The sequence below is a fragment of the Seriola dumerili genome, unplaced genomic scaffold (genome assembly GCF_002260705.1).
Source record: "Seriola dumerili isolate Sdu_G_001 unplaced genomic scaffold, Sdu_1.0 BDQW01000073.1, whole genome shotgun sequence".
NCBI classification, from domain to species: domain Eukaryota; kingdom Metazoa; phylum Chordata; class Actinopteri; order Carangiformes; family Carangidae; genus Seriola; species Seriola dumerili.
In genome coordinates this window covers 5,530,673-5,550,649 of record NW_019174328.1, presented here as the reverse complement: position 1 = coordinate 5,550,649, position 19,977 = coordinate 5,530,673, and the positions used below count along the sequence as shown (strand labels likewise).

Below are 19,977 nucleotides of genomic sequence, written 5' to 3'. Positions count from 1 at the left end.
AAGACTTTTGGTCTATGATGTTTTGCAGTGGGAAGTGGGAAGTTGTGGAGTTGTGTGACTCAGCCTTGTCCACAATAAAGAAGACTGGAATAACCCTTGAAAAGTTATAATTTTCTGGAACAGATTTGCATTAAATAATAGAACACCCATCTACTAAAATTATTGGTGATAATATATTGACCATCTCCATAGAGATTTGACATATAGTGGGCCTTTGACTGTTATGTTTTCCTATCTCACTTTTCCCATCCTAGTTTCTAAGTTTTTTGTGTATTGCAAAAAGATCAATTTACAATCATCACAGTTAATATGTTCATAGATTACAGAGAATAAACTGTGAGGAGAGATTTTCATTTTCAACGGTGTTAAAAGATGATTAATGGTCTTTCTAAATGGAGAAAACAAGGGCTTAGTTGCTACTCAGTACTAAATCGCTTCTGTCATCATTTTAATGTAATGGCAAACACCACTTTTCTCTTGTGAGAGGAGCACACAAATGACATTTGGTTGACAGCACACGGACAGTCCTGCTTCCATTGGCAGACTGTACCCGCTCACCTGGCGGGCAGAGCAATTTCATGACCAAACTACCATCTTAGTAACGGCCACGCCTCCTGGATTTTTAAACGAATCAATTTGTGTTTGCTAATCCAACAACCAATCAAAACGCTCTGACGTGACTGTGATTACCGTATCAGAGACGCCCCATACCTGGCTCGATAGACAACCCAGTAATCCTCAGATCTGGCTGTGACAGCTACTGCTCTTGGTTTTGCTCTCCTGGCTGTTCAGTGTTAGCACATTACAATATTTGTAGTTTGTGCCTTTTCAAATTTGCATGATACCTTTGCCAGTGTCTAACTGTCTAACAAACTCACCGTTAGCTGCTCTCTCTGGCTAACTTCATAACCGGTAACAACACAGAAGCCAGCTGACGGAGCACTGATCTTGTTAGCCTGCTTTCCCAGCTGTCTCTCCAGTCGGACTGCCCTTTGTCTTTACAAGCAAGTGAGCTGGCAGGCGTTGTTTCTTCTCTGGGTTAGCGAACGCCGGCTCTTGCAATTTTATTTTTCGCCTGACAAGGGTTAAGCAGACCAAGATAGGCGGCTTGGGAACCAAGATGTCGAACCGAGCTGTGTGCAGAGAAGCAAGTCACGCCGGGAGCTGGTACTCTGCTTCGGGTAACTGTCAACAGAGCACCGTCGGCGTTAGCACGCTGTATGCTAGCTGGCTGGTGTTTTTTCTCATGGCAGTGTATTGAATTGTTTTTGTTGTTTTTATTTTGTATAACCTTCATTATCTTGAGATGAAAAACGGTCGAATTCATGTCTTGCCATAGGGGACAGTGATAAATGTTAGGGTTGTAACGGTAATCCAGTTGATGAAAAGTCGGCTAGCTAAAATATAGCTTGTATTGACTGCCTCGTCTGTTATCCCATTTGGTGCAGGGTTGGTTTGAGCTTATTCAGCTTTTCCTCCTCGGGTAGTCGATTGAAATGTTTCTAAACAAACTGACATCTGCTGCTCAGCATTTTTGACAAGCAATCATCTCAACAATAGCTAACTTGGCTAATAATGCAGAACTTCCTGGCCTACCTGCTATCTGACCAGATTATACATTTCCGTAACAGCTTGACAGGAACTGTTTTAACTGAAGCTGCCATTATTGTTATGGTCTTCTTGGTGGTCCCTGACCCTGACTCTCCTTAGTGTAGAAATACTACCTGCCATGAAACAAAGGACTGAGTAGGGCAGGGCAGAAAATTGGTTCGTGTTGCACCCCTTCCCCCATTTCACTGGCTAGCCGCTAGTTTCTTTCTTTTAAACCCTGCAAGGCTGTCTGGCTGTCATTTATAAGCTTACCTCACGGCATTGTTAGTAAAAATCGTTTTCAACAGACCACATACAGTAGTTAAAACACTACAGAAAGCTTTATATAAACAATAATATGTCCATAAACTCATCTAAAGGTTGAGCTAACGTAACCTCCCCCCCTCGATGTCCTTGTTCATTTTTTTTTTTTTTACAACACTAATTATATCAGTTGTTTGTTTTTCCTTCAGATTTAATTATAGAATCATTTAGCTACCTTTGATTGATGTTGACATAATGTCAGCAGCTGTGGACACTGGTAGAGAGTAACACTGGTGGTTTGTACAGTAAAACCGGGCAGTGTGTTCCATTACAACCACAGTAGCATGTTTATAATCTCACTCCATTGGAATTATTACAGTGACATAATGATACCAAAATTACCTTGATCTTAGTGTTCTATGCTTGTGGCTGTCCTGTATCTATCAAATCCTATTTGTATTGATCAGACAATTATGTTTTTAGTGTTATTGGTTAGTGCTGACCCACTATGTCATTCTTAGTCTTGTGGGGAGGCATAGAGAGAGCAGTATGAGTTGCTGGCTCATCTTTAATAACCTTTAATGATCAGAAATAAAATTATTTTTTAAATTGTTTTTTTTGTTTGTTTTCTTTTTAAATTCTACCTATTCAGGATCCCAGCTGAATGCACAACTAGAGGGCTGGCTGTCCCAAGCACAGTCCACGATCAGACCTGCTAGAGCCATCATAGCGCCGTAAGCACATGTTGACAATTGGAAGGAAAGATAAAATGAGCATGTCAAATGGCATCTGTGATGCCATCTCATTCCACTTTGACATGTTTATGTTTGCAGACATGCTGGTTATACCTACTGTGGTGCTTGTGCAGCACATGCCTACAAGCAGGTTGATCCTTCTATTACGTAAGTCATTCTGTTTTGTATCTCTTTTCCTTACTCAAGAAAGTGCTTTGTATGACTGTTTCTTATCTTACATTAACTTCCACAGAATGAACAGATGTTAGTTTAGATAGTAGAATATAGTACCAGCGGTGTTTCTGAAAGGAGTGAGATAAAGTCCTGTTGCCCTTCAGTCGTAGGGTGTTCATCCTGGGACCTTCACACCATGTGCCCCTCTCCCGCTGTGCCCTGTCACCTGCAGACATCTATAGAACACCTCTCTATGACCTGAGAATCGACCAGAAGGGTATTTACTGTTTTCACTCCTTGCAATTTGATTTCTACTTTTTTCTGTGTTTGTTGCTCAGTCCCACATGTAAACACATTATAACCGGTCAGTTATTTAGGAGGGTATTTCAATTGTGATGTGAGGGAGTGACATAACCACAGTTTGGTTTAGGTTTTAGTGTTTTTCAGTCATTTTAGAACCCTGTACTTAAAAAAGGTGTAAAAATACAACCATAGAGGTTTGTTAGGCCCTTTCTTTATCTTGATTGTTCTAGTCTAGCCTGAATAGAGCTCTAACATGCTGACCTCAAGCAGTCTTGGGAGGTGATACACTTTTAATGATCCTCGAGGGACCAGACAGTTCCCTGACTCTTAGGATAAAAGGCTTTCTCAATGATGAGGTTTCACTCAGCTAGGCACTTGTCAGGATTCCCAATTTAAATGATCTCCAAAAGGGTCTTTATCAGAAGACATGGCCATGATAACATGCAAAAATTAAAGTGAAACTCACCTGTGTTTTACAGTTTATGCTGACCTCTGGAAAACTGGGTTGTTTGAGCGGATGACTCTGCAGACAGATGAAGATGAGCACAGTATTGAAATGCACTTGCCTTACACTGCTAAAGCCATGGAGAGGTAATGCACATAGGAGTGAAACTATACACTTACTATAAACTGGTTTCACAGAATGAAGCTTTTTCTCAATTATCATTGACCAAACAAGAAAACAGTGCAAAAGATCTTTCTATACATTCTGTAAACTCACACTGGTGCAGGGACTCATAGAAAGTATGATATGCATAATTGATATAGCCTTCTGTTAGGTTGGAAGGAGTCAGAGGCAATTTCTTGGTTCAGAAAAGCAGGGATGAGGTAATATGAGGTGAAGTTCATTAGCTCAAGACATATTGTCCATACGACTTTCACTAAAACCCGTTGAAAAACATTATTAATGTAGATGTATGAAGGGTATAAAGGTGCAACTCACTAGTGAGTTTTCCCATTACTTTTCACTGATGGATGCTCTTATTGTATTAATGCTGATTTTATTTCCACCTGTGCCCCTTGGACACAATTTTGACAGAGAGGTGCAGTTGTACTAAAGTTTTTAATTCAATAATCTGATGTTGCAGCCACAAAGACGAGTTTAGCATCGTCCCTGTGCTTGTGGGAGCCCTGAGCGAATCTAAGGAACAGGAATATGGGAAGCTGCTCAGCAAGTATCTGGCAGACCCCTCCAACCTTTTCATCATCTCATCTGACTTCTGCCACTGGGGTAAGTACTGATGAATAAAAATCAATGAAAATAACACCCACTCTCTGAGATTATCCTGTCAATAAAAGAATAGTTTGTGATCTCAGGATAATTCTGCCCCAAATGTCATAAATGTGATATACCTGTGTCCAGCTTTGCTCTGATGTCCATTTCTCTTTTGAAGGTCAGCGGTTCCGTTACACATACTACGATGAATCTCAAGGGGAGATCTACAGGTCTATTGAGCATCTTGATAAAATGGTAACCACAGAGATATGTGTGACTGTCATCAGCCACATGCACAACTGTTATGATAATGCAGTGCAGGACATATTAATATGACATTAATGTTACCATGACACTCATAATACTTGTATGAACAATAGCATTGGCATTTTAAATACTTCATGTGCCCTTAATGTGACTGTGTACTTCAATGTAGCTGCTATAAATATATCATTTTTCAGGAAGTTTAAAATACAGAGAGGCACAGAGAAAATGTGATTATTATAATTCTTGTGATAAGGCTTGTTTTCTTGAACACACAGCTTCCAGGAAGTACTGCTATTATATTACAAAGTACTTGAATGTAAAGTAAACATAAATTCATTGAGACATGCAATATAACAACAAAACAGTTTGAAACATGGGAAGTAGTTGTCCTCCTTTATGTATAATGGCATAGAACAGCAGATTCAAAATTTGAAAAATAATTAGTTTTAATGTAATTTCTCTATGAAAATAACCTACCTATAAAATAATAACTTTTAGGATGGTCATGTCTTTATCTAAAATATATAAATGTTTGTTCCACTTTTTTTCTCTGCTTGTGAAGGGGATGGGTATTATAGAGCAGCTGGATCCCATGTCTTTCACCAACTACTTGAAGAAGTACCGCAACACCATCTGTGGGCGTCACCCAATTGGAGTGCTGCTAAATGTACGTACCACAGAAGAAGAGACTCATGTTTATAAGTATTTAACATGGTTGATGGTGGTTCAGTTGACTGAACGTAGTAACTAAGTGGCTAGGCTTCAGCATCAAGCTTTCCGTTCTCATACAGTGCAAAAGCTTGTAATGACAACGGTGGCATATTGAAGACCCAGAATTATTTGTAATTTTCGATACAACGGGTCCTTGATTTCAGACGGTGGTCAAAAAAAGCAGCTTCTTGTTTACTTCTCTCATTTCTGTCATTTGGCTGGCAGAAATGACAGCTGTTGCAAGATTATTCTTCCATCTGTAACATTCACTACATTCTGCTAAAAGACTGAGGCTAAAGCTGCATGTCCAAAGCAAAAAATAAAGAATTAGAATTGATCTTGTATTGCAATGTATAGTTAGTTAGTCCTAGTATTTTAAGTATGAAAAGGAAACTGTTATTTTATTTAAGATAACCTGTAACCCGTGTCATGACAATGGGACGCTGTCCTTATCTGTGTGTGTAATTACGCTTGGCGTGGCGCAAGGTATGAATCAATGACCAAGTGGATGTTTTTATTTTGCAGGCTGTGGCCGAGCTGAGGAAGTCTGGTTTAGAAATGAACTTCACTTTCCTGAACTACGCCCAGTCAAGTGAGTGCAGGAACTGGCAGGACAGCTCTGTGAGTTACGCTGCTGGGGCACTCATCGTTCATTGAGGTTGACATTGAGGCAGGGGCCACAGCAGCGCCGCCGCCATGTCCTTACTATCTATCGCCATAACCTGACCCAGACACCATCCCTCTCACCCAACCCCAAGTTACGCCCACTATTTGCAGGAAGGACCTAGACACTCGAAGCCAATACAGTCTTCTTTCTCTGTCTCTCCCTCAACTCTCCTCCGCCTTTCTCCACCCTCCTCTCGGTTTGAAGTGTGTCTCAGAGCTTTTGGTTGATACATTTTGCTTGAAGTGCAGTTTTGAGAGTATGTTGGAGCAAATGGTTTGAGGAGATAGGACGAGTGCGCATTCATTTGGCTCAGCGTATGCGTCGGGAAGGGGAAATCTTATTGGGGTTTTTGCAAGGACTGTAGCTGTCCTCTTAGTCCCTTTTTGTTTTTCCTGACAAACGATGGATTTGAGTTGTAATGCAATCTTTACGTTTGGACTCTTGGCAATCTGTGCTCATGTAATTTGCCTCAGAAAAGGAAAGAAAAATAAAACTGCAGATCTTGATGGAGAATACTGAAATGTTGCCAGATGAAAATGAAATGAGTGTTTTGATTGATTGCTTTAAGCTACATGCAATTAAAATTTTGAGAACAGTGTCATACTACCGTCGCTAACATATATTGTAGTTGCTAACAAAGGGCTACACCCAACAACGTTCACTAACCCCCTGTACAAAACCAAAAACATTATTACTCTTATATTAGTTTATTAAATATTATCTTTTATTCATATTCTGTTCCTTTTATTTCTCCCTTTAGTAGTGTTATTATACTTGATAGTATTTACTCAAGTAGTGTGTAGATTTGAACAGAAGCAGTGTTGTCAGTTAAGCTCTAAAGCCAGTAACATGGTTTGCCTGTTAAATTAGTGTATGCAACACTGCTCCCAGATTCCAGTTATGTGCTTGTAGCATTATAGATATGTTTTGCTGGGGCTAGACTGCAGTTATGGGTGCCACAGAAATGTAATCAAAGCTGGATACTGTGTAAATGACTAACACTTTAGTCTTTGTTTACACCACCACCATGAATCCCTGTAGTTATTGAATTGTCAGTATAGAAGACTGATGCTAGACTGGTAGAAAATGTCTTTTGTTACACATTCAGTTCTGTGAGAGCAAGCTTTGGTTTTTTTTTGTTTTTTTTTTGGGTGGTAAAGGCCTAGATGGTCTGCTTAAATGGTAGGAACTGTTACTAAATCTATTCACTTGGGAGTAATTTACAGCTCTTTTTGTTGATATGTTTTGATTTAAGAATGCCAAATGTTATTGGGAAGATTTAAGCCTTCATCCTTATTTACAGGTTTGTTCCCCTGTTTTGTTACTTCTCGGTGAATGACAATTCACTTCAAAATTATGGTCGGCAGTAGGATGATTAATTAGATGAGGTGAGCTAGAGATGGCCCATGTTTTAAGATCAGCACAAAGTCATAATGATTTAAGGTTTGATTATCTACCCAGAAAAGTGACAGATGTTGCTCCCTGCTCTATTTTGGATTAAACGGATGTGAATATGTTAAGAAACATGAATATTTCCATTATGAAATGTCAAGCAAAAAAATTGCAGTTATTAACAAAAGAAAAGAAAATTTTACTGTCTTTTTCCAAGTTATTTGCTGTGTAGTACGCTGCCTGAAATACTCCTGTAATATTTCCATGTGTGATGATGATGTACAAAACCTAAATGCAAAAACCTGATGATTCATAGTGGCAGTATAGGCTTTCGGTGACAGTATGATATAGGCAGCACACGATGTCTGCTGTCCTGTCATTTGAGATTTGAACATCACTTATCACTGACTGACTTTTGCTGCTGAATACAAGTATTCCCATTGAAATGATGCAGTCCTTTAACATCGGTCCCCCTCTCTCGGCACCATAAGCATTAAGCAACTGTTAATATCTGGTTGCATCAAGTGAGCACAGACTGAAAGATGAATCCCCAAACTCACTTGACCTCTGACGTTAATTTAAAGGAAACTAGTAAAGCATGACACACTGTGCTATTGTGCCTTTTATCACTGTTGCACATATACATTTAAAACGTATTCTCACTTTTAGTCTTATTTTAGAATGTGTACTTTCAGTTCTTTGTTTTTCCACATGTACCCTCTCCCTTGCCGAGTACCCAACAATGTCTCCAGCTCACCCAGCACTCCAGGAGTGTGTGACCTGTCCCTCATCTGTTGGTCTGAAATGGCACCAACTGTTATCTCCTTTCTCCAGCAGGGAGTGGTGTTCAGTTTTCTCCACCTCACCTCATTCCTGTAGAGAGAGAGAGAGACAAAGGCTGAACCTCAACACTGTTCATTTTGTGTTTATGGATCTTTGTTTGTCTTTTAGAAATGGTTTTTGTATTATCTTTTTTTTCTTGCTTAGAGAATGGGAACTTACACGTCACAAACCTAAAATATACTACTTAACTACTCCCTAAATGGAGTTGTTTTGATCTCAGGTTCCACTGACAAAGCATCCCAAAAGGCTCTTCAGATAAGGCCGAGGATTCATGTTACAAAACAAGTAAAATGTACTGAAAGCATGTGTGCTCTGGTGTCTTGTTCTTCAAGTATTTACAATCACACAAAATATTGACTTGGTTTTTAATCACTGTCTTCAATCAATATGTTGTTTACTCCTCCAAGGGTGCAAAAGATTAATAACCAAATACATTTTTTAGCACTGCAGCAGTTGGGACATGGGCGTTAGTTTGGTTGTAAACAGCGCAGTGCTGCATATTGTGTACTGCTAATGTAGACATCCTGGTTAGGATAAATATTTACTATTTTTATCCAGTGTCAATTTACAGTGGAGACATTTAGAAACATCACCAGCAGAGGGAGCTGCGTGGCTGGAGGAATATTGGTTTTTATTATTTATTATTAGGTACACCTAGCTAATATTAATGCAGGCTAATACAACAGTCCTGCAATAAGTCCTCCCTTCATGAAGATTATAATGTTCAGTTTTTGTTGCAACTGTTTTAGAGAAGTGTTGACTCAACTGTATGGTCATTTTGGAGGATGTTTACGGTGCTGTTGATCCGTGTTATACGGAGAGGAGTTTGTAATTTTGTCTACCCCATCTAGTATATCAGTGAGGGTAAATATCACAAACAAGCTGAATCAACACCTCTCCAAACAGTTTATTTCATCTCTTAAAAAAATAAAATCTGACCACTGACATCAAATAACAATCAGGATAACTGACTTCTGTGTATTGCAACTGACACTTAAATAATAATAATGAATGAAACTAATAATGAATTTGGACGCTGGGACATCCATACGTAAGGATACAATATACACAATAAGCCCACCCAAATGCCACTGCCTTCAAAATGACTTTCTGTCTTCAGACAGACCAGCATCAGTTGGAGGCAGGAGGCTGTATAAGCTGAGGTTGACAAGAAAAACTCAAAAAGGAAAAAAATAAATAAATAAAGTAGTTCAGTTTGTTTTCATATAGTGCATAACCACAGCTCACAAGATACAGAATCTCCCTGTAGTAATTACCAGATTGTTACAAATGCCTGCACATTCATTGTTCAAACTATATTCAGTTGCTGTGTAATGTTTTCAGTGAGTCATCCAGGAAAGGCAGTGCTCAGATCAGGAAGAACAGGTTACTGTCTTGATGAGTAAAGCTAATAGTTTTGCCTTTGCTGTGGCCGAATTTGACTGAATCACATTAATTTCACTATTGTACTCCCAATTACACTGGGTTGTACATTTCAAACCACAAAGAAATTAAAAAACTTGTTTGAGCACTATACCAAACAATTATCTATGGATTATTTAGTACATGCACATGCACATGCAAATCTGTTGATAAGTAAAGCCACACAGTTTGATATTGGTGCAGATGCTGCTGTGTGTCTGTAAACAAGATTGACAGGCAGAGCAGGTATGTAGCAACGGACTATGGCTCCGATTGTAGCTTTGGGAAATTCAGTATTTGCATCAGGGCTTGCATTACAAGGTGGAGAAGATAATCATAACCTCACCTCTCTCAGTATTAGTACCAAGGCTGTGACAAAGAGAGCAGTCTCATGTTTCAGCAGGCTGACACTCCTCTCTCTTTGCTTTGGGAGGAGTCAGAGAGGCTTTTTAGAGCCATTTAACTTTATACAGACGCTTAAAGATTAGTTTATGAGCAGAAGAAATTACTGCAACACTCGCTGGCCCTGAGGCGAGGACCTGCAAGATGCACTGCTATGAGGACTTGGTCAACTGTCTCAGCTCTGGGATCATCCTGATGGGACTCGGGCACTTGGTCCATCACAGGAAGACACAAACCTCCTATGGGCGCCATATGGTACTCTCTCCTCCAGCTAGGACAGTCCCAGCCAGACTAGCCTGGTTCCTCCAGGAGATACCAGCTCTCCTGGCGCCCCTACTTTTAATGCTTACCTCGCACAAACCCTCCATTACAGGGAAGCACCTGCTGCTTGGGACCTTTTGCACGCACTACTTTCAAAGGTAAACGCAGAGACATGAGCCTTGGGTTGGGGTGGTTTGATGTGTATGTGAAGGGAAGTGTGATAATGTACTTTAAGATACATGAGAGTGATCAGTGTCTTTGGAGTTATGCACACCCCCCATTCAATCAAAATACAAAAGAAGGATTAAAATGTCAGGTTTTTCACATTTGACTTACAAATTCATTTGCTGTTTCATCTTAATGCACTGATTTGATGAGGTTCATAGTTTTTCTCATTTATTGATGTATTTAGCTTTATATTGTCTTATGCCTACACAATAATATCATACATATTTTAGATTGAGTTATTTTGTTATATTTGTCTAAAATTTACTCAGCCTGTTTGAGCACAGGGTATTGTATTGTTTTTCTACTGTTTGTATTCATATATTTGTTTATTGATCCACCAGTGTAACATGAAACAAACTATACATTTTCTTAGTTATAACTCCTATTTTTAATGGACAGTTGCAGTCCATCATTTTGTGTTTCTTGACAGAAAACAACAAAATGTGTTATTACCATCTTTTATCATTATTCTGCCAGTGTACCTACAGGTACTAGATGTAGCCTATTCAGCCACTTTTTAAGTGAAAGCAAGAGCCAAACACTTTCAGGTGGCCACTGAAAAAAGGAGCTTTAAAAATGAGATCTCCTGTTGTTATAATCTGAAGGCTAAAGCGCTGTGAGGAATGCATTCGTAACCACCCATGACGAGTGGGGCTTAATGGAACCTTTTTGCCTGCACTTAAATGCAAAACGATTTTTTCAGAATACCTCCACCTGGTTGTAAAATATGTTCTTTGCCAATGCTATAGAGCATAGGAGGAAAAGTACAATTATTCTGTCCTCTTACCACCTACTGTACCTACTATTTCCTTTCCAATCATAGGACATTTGTCTATTCCCTACTGACCAGAGGAAGGCCTTTCCCACTGGGTGTGATGGTGGCAGCAGGTTTCTTCTGCACTCTGAATGGTTTCCTGCAGGGACACTACCTGTTGCACTGTGCTCACTTTGATGATGAATGGTCAGCTGACTATCGCTGTAAAACTGGTAGGAGCAGTATCTATTCTTTTTTTTTTTAAACACAAAGGCCAGAGGAACTGTTTCAGTCCATTTGTGTGCTTTATACATTAAGCCAGCCATGTACAAGTCAGTATTTCTTCTAGGTTTAGTGCTGTTTTACGTTGGAATGGCCATCAATATACACAGTGACTATATTCTTCGTAACCTGAGGAAACCAGGAGAAGTAAGTTACAAGATTCCTACAGGTAAGAAACCAGAGATGACACATTAGTTAACTTCCATTGGTTCTGTACTCATAGTGACCTGTGGTCTTCTTCCTCTCCTGCAGGAGGTCTGTTTGAATATGTGTCTGGTGCCAACTACTTAGGAGAGATCGTGGAGTGGTTTGGCTTTGCTGTGGCCACCTGGTCTCTTCCAGCCCTCTCATTTGCTGTCTTTAGCCTGAGTTTCATTGGACCAAGAGCCTATTACCATCACAGGTGCCTAAGACATTCCAAAAAAGCTGAGCAGTCCTATCACAGTACATTAATACTCCCCTGTCAAACTTATCCAACTTCACCATATTCAATTTCTGAGTGATAGTTTTCATTTCCCCCTCTGTTACAGGTTTTATCAAAAGAAATTCAAAGACTATCCCAAGTTACGAAAGGCTTTAATTCCATTCATCTTCTGAGAGAAAAAGCACCTGGCGGTCATCTTGTAAGGGCAGACAATGATTGAACCAACGGCAGAGGGAATCTGCACTCATTTTACTTCTCACTTGGTGAACTTGGTGCACACAGGAAGAGATTTTGTGAGGAGAAATAAAGTTATCCAAGTAGTAGATGTGCAATAATCAAAATAACATATATAACAAATAACACATCTCTGTACAGTGACTGTAAGTTGGTTCAGAAATCACCAGATGTGGTCTGTCAGAGTGTCTACACCATGTCATAGAGCACTGTGAACAGTTACGGTGTTAGGGTGGAACATTTGATTGCCTTTGGTTAGACTTTTTATTTACATAGCTGTTTATCTGTCAGTTTATCTTACCAGTCAGCAAGTTCAGACTGGTCATTTTTTGGATTCAGCAAAATGTAATGGAAAAAAAGAGCGGAAAATTCCAACAGAAAAATGCTGGTAGTTTGTTGGTGCTGTACTGGCAACAAAATATGTGGCAGCATCTGTTGCAGCACCCCCTGGTGCTGAACAAAGGCCACTGCAGCAGAAACATTCTGACTTGTAATGGTGAAGGGTTGATGAATTGTTCCATAGAAGCTGAAGTCTTTTGATTCATTACATTTGCATACTCTCTCAGAAATAATTTAAACGTAATTTAAAATTGTTAAAGTGTAATTGGTTGGCAGTGTAGATGAGATGAGTGGTGAATTAGAAATGTACAGTTTTGGACAGCCTGTATCGACTACCACATTCACAAAATGGTGACAGTAATCAGTGAATAGAAATCTGCATTTATTAGTAACATTACTGACAAAACCGTCAGTGACTTAACATAGAGGTTAAGCATAAGACCACACCAAAGGATAGAGACAAGACATTCCCAGTGGCTACTGTCTAACCTGTATTATGCCTTTGAAAAGTAAAACAGCATTCATTCCCCTCTTTAAACCCAAATCCATCACTAGACAAAATTTCTACTACTTCACATCTTGAATTATATATCTTACATCTAGTGCAAGATTAGCAGTTTCTACAGCCACTTGCAACGCATTGAGTTTAGCTGTGAAGGAGTCCAGCACACACGGCTGCACAGTAGTGTCTCTACACAGGGATGCAGGTGAGAACTCTGAGTATTTAGTGTTTAGATAAGTCCACTTCTTACTTGGGCTACTTTCCATCAGGCCACAGCCACAGAAGCCCAAGCTATCCTCCACGCATCCTGTCATGGCATCTGCAGGGAGGGTCCAGTGGTGAGCATAAATCAGATCGATTAAAGAACTCTCGCCATTGTGCTCCAGCGCTGTGGCTACAGACTCCAGAGAGCGGCAGAATCCCTCCATGCCCCGAAGGTACTCTGTCTGTGTGCATCCTAATACCGATGCTGTCTCTGTTACTTCATTCACGCTCTATATTCAAAATATTGCATAATCAAGACATGTTATAATGAGATTGCTGTGAAAATATGTGAAATCAATAAATTCGGACTGGTTTTATTGGATCTCACCTTGTGTCTGACGTAAGCAGCTAAGTGGGTCTCGGTACACCCACCTCCAAGTAATGCGGAGGGCTCCCTTAGGGTGAGCCTCAACACATGTTCCGTCTTCTGGCACACCACCTTTAACAGACACATAAATGGACATTAAGCATTAATGGACATTGCAAGCTGATATCTGTGTGTAATAATTCCCCTGTGGGGACAAATAAAGTTTATTGTATTGACAAGCATTTGTAGGCTTTTTAAAATATGTTTAAAAAATATCTGAGGCAAGTTGATGGATACTTTTATCAAAAATGCTGTAGAAGAATGTAATCTCTTCTTTCCCCTGGTTTAGTTAGTGAAAGACTGTGCTTTATTGGGCCATATATTATTAATTATATTTCATCTTTACTGAATAATATTTGGTTCAGATAGTAGATTTTAGTAGGAAGGAGATACACATGATGATATGAATTGAATACTCCACACTTTATTTTACCTTCAGCTCACTTAGCATTGTCTCGTTCCTGTGGCAGAGGACCATTGTGCAGATTGCGGAATCCCCAGGAGCATGTAAATGCAGCATTGTCTTGGATCCAAACTGCCTAATAGTGAGATCCCTCACTTTCCCGTAGGCCTTGGCTGGGAGTGTGGCATGTAATGTGGCCACAGGTTGAGCACCTATTTGTTAAAATAGATATGAAACAGGATCTCAGATACAGAGCAGAGTAATTAAAGTACAAGTTAGACTATACTCATGTAGCACACATTCCCCTCAAGTAGCTTCAAAGTTGGAAAATTCTTTTACATTGATATAACATTTGCTTATTCCAGTGTTTCCTTTGCTAAAGTTAATGTTCATCACACATATATAAAGTGAAATAACTATTTTAATTGCTGTAATATTACATCAGATAAATTACTGCAACAAGATCATTATACTTCGTGTAATGACCTTGACCACTATTACAAATTAGGTTTTGTCTGTACAACGTGTATCTGCAATGATAAATCTGCTGACAGGTTCATGCCTACATGGAGGCCTACCTGTCAGCTGAATAAGTGGCTCCATGAGAGTGATTCCCAGTCTCTCTATCACGATGATGCCTTGACTCCTCAAGTATTGCTGTAGGACTGGGTGGATGACCTTCTGGCATACAAAGAGCTTCACCTCATCTTTAACCACCTGCTTGCCGAGCTCCAGGAGTTGATCCAGGATCTGTGAGTCTGTCTCTGCTCCCGAATGCACCTCAATTATCCCATCTCCTAGTTCAGAAAGATCTCCGGCAAGGGATGCACTGAACAACACCGTACACAGTGGATTTGAATTCAGGTTCTCTGCCTTGTTGAGGCAAAGCACATCTGTAATGTCCAACAGTAAACCTGGAAACACTGTAGAGTTTAGCACAGAATGGCCTTCAACAGAGACAGTCACTGTCTTGCCCAGTGTGACTGTACCTGGGCTGTCACAAGGAACAGTGAGCAAAAAAGCTTGCACAGCCAACTTGCTGATGTGAAGTGTCTCCTGCTGTGTTAACACACATGCTGGTTTGCTCGAGATAATACTGCGAGCTAATGTGACCAGGTTCTGGCTGCTGCAGAAGTCAAGCTTCACTTTGCAACCACAGTCGTCTTCTTGTAGGTAACTGACGCACAGACCCAGCAAGTGCTTGTTCAGTCTGATAGCCACATTTCCTCTGTTACCAGATTGCTTTGCTTGCTCAATAAGAGCCAAACAAAGAATGGCAGCAAATAAACCACAGTCACTGAAACGAGAAACGTGGTTGAGAATCGAGGTTTTTATCAGATTGACAAAAGGCTGTGAGGAGGAAATGGCTGGAAGGAGAACTGAGGAGGACGAAGTGGTAACGACGTGCCCTCCAATGTTGTTATGAACCTGTTTTAGTCTACCTGTCGGACCAAAACAAGATGTCAGAAGCTTCCTCAGCAAATTAAGTTTGTTACAAATATCAGTGTTGTCCAGTGGTAGATCCGTACAAAGAGATGGAGATTTCTTGACAAGTCGAGACATCACTTACGCAGTAATTTCCTGAAGCAATGGCAAAGCAGGTTCAGTTTTGGAGCATTTTAAATCGCTTGGCATAACGTTAAACACTGAGTTTACTTGAAACGAAATATAAGCGACCATGGTGTCATTTTGGAATCTTCTGCGAAATTTGATAGAAAACGCTACGTTTGGTGCTTCAATGTTAAGCGCCTTTGCTCGCCAACACTCTGATAGTGAGACTTACACCATTGCCTGACCAAAATGACACACTTTTATTTGCATAATACCTATATGTACTATACTAAAACAAACCAATCAATATTTATTTCATTTATAGTAGCTATTGTTCGCTGAAGTAATATTTAAGGTACGATTCAGCAACGTATAATGTCGAGATTAATACAGGCTTTTTCAATATTCAACTCGTTTCCATGGTAGTGGTCAGAGCGTTCGGTCCTAGTGGGGGCCTATTCAATCAAGAGTCGCATTCTCTCGCAAGTCTGTAGAAATTGTTGCTGTCAAGACAGAAAACCAAAAACTTTATAACTTCAGGCTCCAGATGGACGACAAATTCACAACTCAGTGTTTCTGAAGTATTTTTTGACAGAAGCCTGCCGCTGAAAGCTCCGACTCAGACTTGGGGGCTTTGCAGTTGTAGGACTACAAACGAAATGTGACGTCATCTCCTGCAACCCTCTCGCTTGACAAACATTCAAAACTCTTGGCGGTATGAAAAGTCTTTTTAATTTTAATGAACTTACACAACGATATACCAAACATAGTTGTATATAATGCTATTGTAGTGTAATTAATGTGGCATTTGCAATTTATGTCTTAACGTTAGCGCTACCCTGGTGTTTCTTAGCAGTAAATCAAGCTCAGCTGTTAAGATGACTGCTAAACTTTTCGATACTATTAAAACATCACGTAGCAACAACCATTTAAATCATGTCGATCCGCTCAACTTGTCTATAGTAGAGTGAAGTAATCTCAAAGCATATTATGTTAACATTAACTAACAATTGTTAGCTGATAATTGTTTCACCATCAAAAGGACTAACATTACAGTAAATTGCGTTTAGAAGAACCCTAATAAATACCTATGAGAAACTGAATACTGTGTCCTACTAAGTAATTGATGCAACATATGAATATAATGGTAAGATCGCTATTAACTAGGTTAACTGTGGAGCACCACAGACACTGCATAAGTGTCTATGATAAACCAGAGAGTGTTATTTTCTTAGCAGGGCGGTAAACTAAGTCTCCAATTATTATATGTTGCCTTTGATGTATGATCATTGGAGAGAGTTGTTTGTAGGCTACCATGTGTAATCCATGACTATACTCTTGTTTCAGGTGAAACTCAGACTGCTGTGTTCTTCGCAGGATGGCTCCTCTCAAAGTTGTCATTAAGGTAAGTGAAAACGAGTCCCTTGGCCCTTGTAATGCAGTGTTGTATTAGATTCATATACGGTGTATCATAGTGTTAAATAGTATTGTGTTATATTAAAACGTTCGATATGTATGTGCAACAGTTAAAACTTTTTGTGAGCCTACTGTTTGAATTAAGCTGAGAATTAACATACATTGAAGACACTGCATACAAAAGCTCAAAAATATAACCAAGAAAATATGTTGAGTTATTATATTTAACATATTTGTCTTTTTGAAGTGTTTTGGACAAGTTCTGTAAGGATTTTAAGTTTTCCAAGCTGTACCCTTGTTACCTCATAAAACCCGGTGTTAAGTTAGAGTAATTTAGCTATTCCAGTTTGGCATGGCCACATTCAACAAAGGAGGATGGTCTAATCACACAAAAAATGGTGACCAAACAAGAGTAAAAGCTTATCATCTAAACATCTGTTAATCATATTCTTTAGTATCTTGTGAACATGCACACATGTCATATGCTATAAAATATCTTGTGTCTGAGCAAATGGGGCTTTTGGGTGCCTTTAACTGACCACAAAACCTCATAATTACTTTTAAGAAAAATGTTTTACCACTTAGAATACGCACAAGATGCTGAAGAATAAAGAGTAAGATGAATCTGCATTTCATTAAGGCTTTTCAGCTTCTATTTTCAGCATTCATGATAAACAAGTATATTTGTGCTTCTCCCAAACAGTACAACTGCTTCACACACTACTTCCAGCAAGTTATTATGGTCTTAAAACTCTGAAAAGCTGTTGTGCAGTTGGGGAATATATGCTTGCTTCTGTAACATTTACAGTGTTGCCTATGTTCATGCTTTTGTCCTCCTCAGTAGCAAATGATTTGGCCACTAGGGGGAGGTACAGACACATGTGTCATCTGTCTTACCTCCACATTCTAATGTTGTTATTCATCCTTTAGAAGACGTTTCTAGTCACCTTTTGCAAATCTTGACTGACTGCCTCCCTCAGAGCCTTTTGTCAATGGACGCTGACAAAGAGCAGAGGAAACTCATTCTATTAAAAAGCCAAGCTGTTCATCCTGAGTCTGATGCTCTGTCAGGAATAATGCACATCAGATGTTTTTGTTAAGTGCAGGGAAAGCCGCTGGTCTCTCTTTTGTTGATGTTTCATTTATTGAGAGTTTTGGACGAGGGCTGCAGACATTTGCGCTGATCTCTCACATCCTCCATAATGCCATGTGTGCCTAGTTGACCAGATATTGCATTCACTCCCTTTATTTGTTTCATATGCATGCCTTCATACAGGCTACTACACCAACCCCCTCAGTTGGTTGTGGGAGAGTAAAACCCTGGAGGTTCACGGAAGGTTCCTTCCCACTGGGCACATAATGATACTGTTGTGTCACGCTGCCTGAGAAAATGCACACAGCCTCTACCATGTTTAACCAGCTAACCACAAACAATTATGTCAGAAGGGATCATTCCAAACAATTGCATTTAAGGCGCTACCCTGGGCTCGTCTTTTGCAAAACAAACACCACTATCCCCCATGTTTTGTAATGAATGAATTTACTTCTGAGAATATTGAGGAACAGAAATTTGCACAGAAACACTGTTGTCACAAAGACATGTTGCAAATTGTGTTTGCCAGCTTACACAGGGAGCGAGGATTATTAAAGCAATTATGAGTAATGTTTTTGGATTCACCATGCCATGTTTAGTAGGCTGTGCAGCAGTGTGTTTTATGATCCTTTCTCCTAAAATGTTTTCAAAGCAGCTCCCTCCCTGTTCTGTGGAACTGCAGGAGGTGCTGGTATGCTCCTTCTTAAATAGGCTTAGACTGTATAGTGACCTGCCACTTCTCAGACCTCCTGAAAAGGGCCTGCAGGCTAAAACACTGATCCACTGAAGCGCTTGCTTTCTGCCAAGACATTACCGCTGCAGACCCCTGCAATCTGCCTTCTATTAGCAACATGCACTGCTGACTTTCTAACCATCTAATGTTGTAGGCTGAGACAGAGACCAAAGTGTTTTTTAAGAATAAAAAGTTTTGAGGTATCACAGAGCAGTTTAATGTCAGAGGTTTATGTGCTGTTTAGTGTTGTTGTCACTCTGTAGATGAGCTCATATCGGACCACACATCATGCTTCTGTACAAAATCATTGCAGTCTGATTAGAAGCATTTTGACACTTTCCAACTTTGGGAATCTTTCACAAGAGTAGGTGACGGGTGTAACAAAAGAAAATCTCCCTTTCATGTCAGCTCTGCCCTACATTGGCATACAGAATTCACATTTCCTAATGAGGCCAAACACTTCTCAAGCCTGCTATTTCTGACTGTCTACCAGTTTCTCAAGGGTTGGACTGCCTGAGTTTTGTTTGCCGTGTGTTACCTGGAGATATTCCTGTCTGTTCTTGCTGCTGGAATTCCTCTCCTGGGTTGTGTCTCTTTTTTTATCATCAAATAAAGAAGACTCAGGTGTGCTAACATTCACCTGAATGAAGGGAGCTTTGCACACAAAACACTTCCGCGCACTATCTGTAAATAACATTCGCCTCAGTAATAATCAAGTCTCAAGCTTCACTGCTCAGTATCTGGCAGTTTAAAAAATTGGAAAACAGAAATGTCTTTTTTTTTTTTAAAGGGGAAACCCAGGTGACTCACAGCACAGAGAGAGCAGGGAATGAGGCAAATAAAGCCTGAGAGCAAGGTTGTCACACCCACAGAACTAAAGAGCTCCCCTGGGTTCTTTGCAGACTTGCAGGAAAGAGAGAAAGTCAGAAAAAGAGAGAGACAAAGGGAGAGTGGGAGAGATGCAAGTTTTATTGAGTGAGACCGCATCTGCTGCCCCTTCTCTCCCAATGTAAACATCTGTGGCTGGTTAGTGTTAGCCTCTGAGCTAAGTGCAGTCCGAGCAGGTCTGGTTCTTATACGGCGCGATAGCAATGGCAAAGGGCAGCGAGGTGGGGAGGCGGGTGAAGCTCCTCATATAGTT

The 19,977-nt window shown here is 40.0% G+C and overlaps 3 protein-coding genes across 3 annotated transcripts; 2 read left to right on the top strand and 1 right to left on the bottom strand.

Annotated features, from left to right (window-relative positions):
• Window positions 1-743: 743 nt before the first annotated feature.
• Window positions 744-8,465, top strand: memo1 (mediator of cell motility 1). The gene is made up of 9 exons (XM_022743919.1): window positions 744-1,181; window positions 2,507-2,588; window positions 2,688-2,756; window positions 2,927-3,039; window positions 3,545-3,656; window positions 4,154-4,296; window positions 4,460-4,536; window positions 5,111-5,215; window positions 5,785-8,465. Exons 1-9 carry the CDS (start codon window positions 1,121-1,123, stop codon window positions 5,914-5,916), a joined length of 894 nt encoding a protein of 297 aa, XP_022599640.1. The 5' UTR covers window positions 744-1,120; the 3' UTR covers window positions 5,917-8,465.
• A 1,664-nt stretch (window positions 8,466-10,129) lies between these two features.
• On the top strand, window positions 10,130-12,591 carry srd5a2 (steroid 5 alpha-reductase 2). Its single transcript, XM_022743916.1, has 5 exons — window positions 10,130-10,404; window positions 11,298-11,461; window positions 11,578-11,679; window positions 11,763-11,913; window positions 12,041-12,591. The coding sequence occupies exons 1-5, from the start codon at window positions 10,130-10,132 to the stop codon at window positions 12,105-12,107; spliced, it is 759 nt and encodes a 252-aa protein (XP_022599637.1). The 3' UTR covers window positions 12,108-12,591.
• A 321-nt stretch (window positions 12,592-12,912) lies between these two features.
• Window positions 12,913-15,767, bottom strand: mkks (McKusick-Kaufman syndrome). The gene is made up of 4 exons (XM_022743878.1): window positions 14,622-15,767; window positions 14,074-14,255; window positions 13,602-13,712; window positions 12,913-13,503 (listed from the first exon to the last, which is right to left on the bottom strand). The coding sequence occupies exons 1-4, from the start codon at window positions 15,604-15,606 to the stop codon at window positions 13,075-13,077; spliced, it is 1,707 nt and encodes a 568-aa protein (XP_022599599.1). The 5' UTR covers window positions 15,607-15,767; the 3' UTR covers window positions 12,913-13,074.
• Between the last annotated feature and the right edge of the window lie 4,210 nt (window positions 15,768-19,977).